This window comes from Schistocerca serialis, chromosome 2 (assembly GCF_023864345.2).
Source record: "Schistocerca serialis cubense isolate TAMUIC-IGC-003099 chromosome 2, iqSchSeri2.2, whole genome shotgun sequence".
Lineage (NCBI taxonomy): Eukaryota > Metazoa > Arthropoda > Insecta > Orthoptera > Acrididae > Schistocerca > Schistocerca serialis.
The window spans coordinates 538,959,846-538,967,421 of NC_064639.1; the positions used below are offsets into that span (position 1 = coordinate 538,959,846).

Consider the following 7,576-nt stretch of genomic DNA (forward strand, 5'->3'; position numbering starts at 1 on the left):
GCTTTTTGACACTACCCTCTACACGATATACAAAACTCATCATTACAAATATCCTCTGCAAATTGTTCTTGTTTAATAACCTTCTGTCCTTTGTCCATCTCACCCAAACAAACATTTCTGTCTTTCACAGCCATACTGACCAATCTTCACTTTCCAGGAGCAACTACACACCACTATGCTGCACTGTGCTTCATCTGTTTATTTTCCACCAACACCCTGTTCCATGCATCAAAACAGCTGTGATCATGCTATGAGCAACCAAGGAAAAAACACTCACTGTGCAGGCATGACTGCCACATGCTACAGTGGGATGTGCCCCAAGATGCCTTGCCTCCTGCAGCTGTCCCCGTCTCCGTGAATAAGTGCACATTTGCCCACTCATTTGGAAGAATCAAAAGATAGCAGAACTGTGCTGATGGCTATTATATCATTTCATTCTGCATGGATACACAGTAGGCACTCTTCAACTGTTTGCTGTTAGCACACTGAGTGACACTAGACATCACACAATTGCATAATTGTTCATGCGTCACTGTTCACATAGCTGGGCCACATTTCTCACACTTAAATTCTCCTAGTTTATTAAACTAAACTGTTTTGATCCTGCTTCTGGCACCAACTGTAAACTATTAAAGCTAGCTTGCTCCTCTTCAAATATAATTTCACTGGTCCACATTTACTCCACACTTTATGTTGAATTATCAAGCCCAGATTTGTAATTTAAACTCAAGATTTTTATTGATCACAACCTCCTATACATCACAGTTCCATTTTCTGTTAGAACCTCCTGGCTAATACTACAGCAGCAATGTCGAAGTTCAGAAAGTGCAAGAAGTCAAGGATCATCTCTAAATTTATTGACTACTGACAGATACATTTAAAAACCACACGTGGCATAGTTGTTAGATGTACAGATTGATACTGGGGGGCAAGTGCTTCCAATGTTTCAGTGTGTATGTAAGTTGTTTAGTTACTGATCTGTTATCAGTCACACAAATGCCATGGCAGGCATCTACTATCAATTATAGTCTTCAAGCTTCACATGGATGTTCTCTGGATCAAAGTCTCATGTCAAGTCTCGTGACCCCTTTGAGTCCAGATTAGCTGTTTGCATGTTTGAGTAATCATCAGTGTGGGGCATTGTCCATTTATACTTTGTCCATAGCAGCGTGACTATGTCTTTGAATAGAATCCACAATGGTTTTAGGCAACTTAATGTCACAGTCACTGCTTTTCTTTTGAGCAAAATGTTGCACATGTGAGAGACCCTTTTTAAAACTTGACATGGACCTGGGTAGGGTGGCAATAAAGCTGGCCAGATCGTAGTGTCCCATAGCATCACAAATTCACAGTTTCCCAGTACATGAGAACTTTCAGATTGGTGTATGAAGAGTGTGATGGTACCCTTTTATGATTCATATGGCTCTTTGCTCACAGAACTTTTGCTGGTAGGTCTGCTGGGTCAAGGGGGTTGGGATGGCAGAACCAACTCTGCTGACTGTGTGAGCAATCCTCCATACATAGTTCTGCTAGTGATCTGTGTAAGTCTTACTTGAATGCTGTACGAACACCTAGCAGCACCCATGGCAAGGTGTCCATCCACAGTCCTCCATGGTGCACGAGTGCAGCTTTTAGGGTTCTGTGTCACCACTCTATGGGTCTGTCACCCAGAATGGTACACAGTCTAACAATTACACATAATGCCGCAGAGGTTGGAGATAGCTTCAGACAGTGCGGACTCAAATTGTCTTCCGTGGTCTGTCATTGTTTCAGAGCAGCCGAATCCAGCTATCCAAGCATCAATGAACATGCAAATTGCACTGTACACACTGCACTGCTTCCTACTAATAATGACTTCTGTCAGCAATTGATAGTAAGTATCTGTAACCTCCCCCTTTTTCAACACAGGGCCAATGATGTCTGGATGCACATAGTTATAGCTAAGTGTCCTAGTTGAGACTGTGTATGATCCTATTTGAGGCAACATATGACGACCAATTTTGCTTTGCTGGCACACCAGGCAAGCTTGTGCACAGGCTCAACAGTCTTGTTTAATGTCTGGCCAAACAAAACATTCAGTAATAAGCTACACTGTTGACCTAACCCCAAGGTGCACCATATCTAATTGCTCAAAAATAATATGGTACATGGATATGAATACTAGTGGCCAAATTTTGTTTCAAGATACATCACGTAGTATTTAGGCATTAGTCCCAGGTGCTGTCTGCTATTCTTTGCAGAGGTCAGTGAAATCTCTGTTAAGTCCACAATGGCAACATTGCAGTTCTTCTCTTCTGACAGTTGTTATAATCTAGTTGTAGAGAAATAACACTGATCTGTGACAGTGTGATTATATTGTCAGCACCATGAAGGTAACAGGTGTCTCATGTATTGTGTAAAATTGTTAGGATGATGGAAGTGATCTTTTGAGAGGTGCCATATGGCATCTGCAAGTGATTTGCATAGATAATGGCATGCCTCCCTTTGATATCATCTCTAAAATATTTGACACAAATGGTGAGTAATTCACAGTTGAACATGGAAAATTTCAATTGTGAGGCCACTCCAATGGCCGCATCACCAGTGTAAATTGTGACAGTAAACTGGGCATCTGGTAATGGGTGGTCGAAAGTTTTCACTTCTGTGAGGCAGTCTGTGGCTAGTATGAAGAACTCCTGCACTTTATCAGTCCATTCCAGTTTCCTCTCTCCTCATGTATTTTCTCCAGTGAAAGCATCAGTGAGGTGGTGGGGGATCAGTATTGCTGCCATCTGTGGCAGCAGACATCAGCAAAATTTTACAATGCCTAGTGTCATAGGCCATATTAATTCTGTGGGGAGGGTAACTGCTTAAAGAGTTCCATTCATTTGGAGATGGGTTTGATCCCTGCAGCATTTTGTAAGTGTCAGAGAAAGTTCACTTCAGCTTTCCACAATTGTGATTGTCATTTATGACCCTGCCCTTATCTTAGAGCAGCCAGAACTAGTTCAAGATGCTTTTCGTGGTTGTGTGGGGTGGCAGAAAATGTTAGGATATCATCAAGGTAAGTACAACAAAAACAAAATTTGAAAAGAACTCCATCAGTGAACTGCTGCCAAGTTTGAGCTTCATTCTTTAATCTTTAGGGCAGGAAGAGGAAATTAGAAAGTCCCAATATGTGGTTACTGTTGTGTTAGCGACATTGTCTGCGCTCATAGGTATTTGGAAGTAAGCTTTTCTGCAATCAGTGACACTGAAAATAGTTGCACCCACTACAGAGTAAGTAAAGTCTTGGTTATTTGGAATTTGGCAACTGTTTTACATTTTTTGAGTGCTAAGGCTCCATAATCACTGCAGAGTCTTGCAGATTCATCCTACTTCAGTAAAAGTTTTATTGAAGTCCATGGGCCGTATGAAGGGCAGACCATCCCTAACTGTGAAAGTTCATCAAGAACCACATTTACAGTCGAAGTGTCACGTGCCAGCCACCGTCCTTTATGGTGGATAGCTGTGGACTGGGTGTTGAGAGAATTCAGTGTGTTGTACCATAATGGATGGTGCATTGTTGAACATTCACTTGTGACTGGTTGGATGAGTGTATGGTAAACTCATCTGATGCACTGAGAGATGAGGCAGAATGTGCCTTACTGACCTTTGTTCAGTGTGGTGTGCTCAATGTCATTGACTGTGCAGCTGTGGGTTATAGTGATGGTGGGACATCATCTGTCAAGAGTGAGCATGGCACAGGTAGTGCTGACATCAACTGTGTGATGTGTGAGTGAAAGACACTTGCATTGTTTGCACCTGTGCACAAGTACAGTGGACACGTCTGTATGTGTTGAAGCGCTGTATTATCAGCAAGAAGTGCATCCTATGCTTTTTGAGTCTCCAGATAAAGTTGGTGTTTCATAATTAGGTTCTACATTGTCATAACACACTCCTTTAATTCGTTAGACTAAGTGACGTCATGCTGATGCCCAACAGAGCTTGAGGTAGTTTCTGGTGCACAAAGACACATTTGAGTGAATAATCCTGGAATGAGTCACCTGATGTCGTGCTGCAGTAGCACTGCATTTTTTAAAAATATGGTGAAAGTGCTGTAGGAACTCTATCCCTATGACTGGTTCACTCACATCTGTAATGAAGTTCCATGGGAACTGTTGATCTGAAACTAGTTCCAAGGTACAGCTAGTGATTCCGTGCACAGAGATAGGCAAGTTATTTGTAGAGCAGAGCTTTAGGGATGTTGTGCTAGATAGCTGCATTTGTGCATCTTGGTACTATACTGATGTCTGACCCCATACCAGTGAGGAAGTATTGACACACACTTTGACCAAATATATAGAGCCTTCCTCCCAGTGCTGAAACTGGTGCCAAGGATGTTTGTCCCAAGCACTGTAGGCATTGGTGGCTTGACATATCAGCAAAGATCAGTGTTTCTACTGCAACCCCTGTTTACAGTTTGGGAGGGGAGGGGGGGGGGGTTAGTAGTTTGCCATAGCTGTAGGGAGGCTTGGAGTTACATGTGGTATCACCAAACTGTGCACAATACCAGCAATTTGGTGACCTTAGGGCAGTGACAGCACTTGGTGGGGAACAATGGGGTGAGAGTGAGTTTGGTGTCCTGGCTGGGGGTGGTGACATCACCATCATCACTTTCAATGTGTGTCAGAGTGGTTTGGCTCAGATCTAGCATTGTGTGTGATGTTATTGTCCACAGAACTGTCGTGTTGTCTGTGCTGTAGTACAGCAAATATTCTGTTCACCAGCCAAAGCTGCTGCTTTAGCACCATCTCATGAGCATTCATGGTAAGTTTTAGCCATAGCAGAAGCTTGTCAACCCATAAATTCCATAATGCCACATCTGGTATGTGGGTCATGGCAACTAGTGTCCATAGTTGGCACTACAGATGGGGCAGTATCTTATGGGCAACTTGTTCATCACAGATTGCCTATTTTCGTTGTTTGTGGGTGTGCGACAATCACTGGAGTTAGGTGGATTTTGATGCTTCATATTTCTTTTGTTCATGTGGCAAGTATTATATCACATACTGTCAGCATGCTCTGCTAAGTGGCAAATTGAAGTCATGAAATGAGAGTGATCATCCAAAATTCCTAATGAGGTACAGACAAATTCCACTGTCTCAAACCAAAGTGCCAATTCTTCTGGCCAGAATGAAGGCAGCTTGGGTTGTGTGCTAAGTCTCCAAACACAAGTATGAGTTGTGGTTGCACTAGTGCAGTCATGAAAAACATTATAACCAATTAAGTATTGTGGAGTACTCAGAGTGCAGTTGCCGATCTGGTTATCATGTCCAGGCAGTGTGTGTCCTGTTGCACTCTGCCATACATGGCAGTCCTATTCGCTGATAGTGTTCACAAAGCAGCTGAGGCACTTGGTGCAAGAGTCTTGTTATTGTTCATATTCATATTGTCTTATTATATACCTTGTCCGACTTGTCGTGCTGAATCATGATTCTGATTCTTATACAAAGTTCAATAGTGGCCACTGTAGTGATGAGCTGGAACACTCATTTCTTGATAAGAAACATCCATAGTTGTATTTAGTTCATATTTGAGCACTGGCTGACTTATTACACCGACTTTGCACATCACTCATATTAATCCTTGAGAGACAATCTAGAGGAACTGGTGGGGGTGATGTAACTGATGCAAGATGGCTGCACTGTTACTGTGTATTATCATTATACTGAATGAAATGTCTCCCCATCTTCTTACACAGTTGTCGTGAATCACTGATATGGTAGATTTCCCTACTAGGTGCAGGGATCTTAGGAATAACATAGATGACATATTGGTGTGATATTGCTTTATTCTCATAACACAGCATACAGCCACTCAGTATGATGCAAGGTTCTAAACTGAACTGAACTGACTTCTCTGGAGTCCACCCAGATGTTCCAGTTTTTGTGTGTTCTCTAGACAGACATATTATTCGACACTGTGTCCCCACAAGTTTATAGTCACTGCTCACCTTTGTTCAAGTGTATATTGATTCATTCTACATCACTGAAGGTTCTCCTCCTTGATGGGGTATACAGAACACAGTGTATGAGACAAAATTTCAAAAATGTGTTAACAAGAGATTTTTTAATTGTTAGTGTGGATGAGTCAGTCCTGCCTGGATTATTCCTATTTTTGGGATGGATAAATAGATGTTAGTCTTCCATCCCACATATTACTTGTCTCATTTTTGTATTTTAAATGTTAATGTTCATATTCATAAATGGAACTGATCTCTCATTAATTTTCTTGAAAACTAAACGGCAGACAGCTGTTGTGAAACTGGTGGTACTACTAAAGGATTATACAACATCAGAGTTGTATCTTCAGGTATGTCAAAATTAAGACTAGCACACGAGAGAATTAAAAATTATAAAAAAAATTGCAGAAATGGCAAGAATCTAGAGAGAATAAAAGTAATGTAGTATAAAATTTGTAACTGGCAAAAACAAATTTAAATATAGGAGTCAACTTACTTAATCGCAGTTGATTTACAGGAAAAAGTTGAGAGCACTGGATGTCCCCCACAATAAATTCTTGAAATAGTGATGAAAATTAAAACTTATAACAGGTGGAATGGAGGATATAGTCATAAAAAAGGTGACTAAAAAGAACAGTTAAGTTTTAAGACCAGAAAAAGGGACTTAAAAATGAACAGCTGATGTAGCTGAAGATGCAACTAACGATGATAAACTGGCAGTACTATTAAAGGATCATACAACATCTGTTTCCAGTTTGTCAAGAATGAATACCTTCAGTGGCAGATGCCCATAATATACAATTTGCTGTTATCTTTTTTAACTGTTTAATTAGTTAAAATAATTTATGCTGTATATGAAAAATTATGCAGAAACACTATTACAGTTATGTTAACAATAAAAACCGGCATTACACAAGAAGAGGAAGAGTCTTTATGTCAACTCACCACAAAGTTCACCCGATGCACAGCAGGTGTCCAATTCATGTGTATGATAGCAACCTTTTGGCAATTCCACGTCAAACAAGTGCTCTGGACATTCACTGGAAATACAGCTCAGAGCTGCCCTAAATGTGAATCATGATAGTTAAAGATGTTTAAACATATATTTCAAATATCAAGTGAAAATAACTGTAAAGAAAGATATTTAGGTACTTGGATAAATGTTTCATGGAGTTCACGTATTGTCATATTTGTATTCAGCCATAAAGATTTTACAGCTTCGGCCACTCATAACCAGGAGATTTCCGTAGGCCACTGGGTATTTTATATAACTGTCCATATTAAAGTACCAAATGGTCTATAGAAATCTCCTGAAAATGACAGAGTCACTGAAAGTTTGAGACTGAATACAAAATTTCACACAACAATAACTTTAAAATAATTTATTCAAGATTGTAGCTGTGAAAAGAATGGGTATTTTACAGGCACTGTTGAAACTGATGATGTGACAATGTATTTATGTGATTTCTAGAGATACTATGAGTTTAGAGATGATAGTTGAGAATAATCTTCTAGACTTAAGCTTTGATAAACAGGACAGGAGTGAGACACTGAAGTTCATCCCAGGTCCAGCTGTGTAGCAGACAAACAAGA

General features: G+C 40.4%; 1 protein-coding gene across 1 annotated transcript in view; it reads right to left on the reverse strand.

Moving 5' to 3' along the window:
- The window catches only part of LOC126457518 (von Willebrand factor C and EGF domain-containing protein-like), a 183,019-nt gene that overhangs the window by 84,505 nt on the left and 90,938 nt on the right, over positions 1-7,576 (reverse strand). Inside the window, exon 4 of the mRNA XM_050093855.1 lies at positions 6,929-7,047. Within this exon, the coding sequence (XP_049949812.1) occupies positions 6,929-7,047 (119 nt within the window). The remainder of the gene's footprint in view (positions 1-6,928; positions 7,048-7,576) is intronic.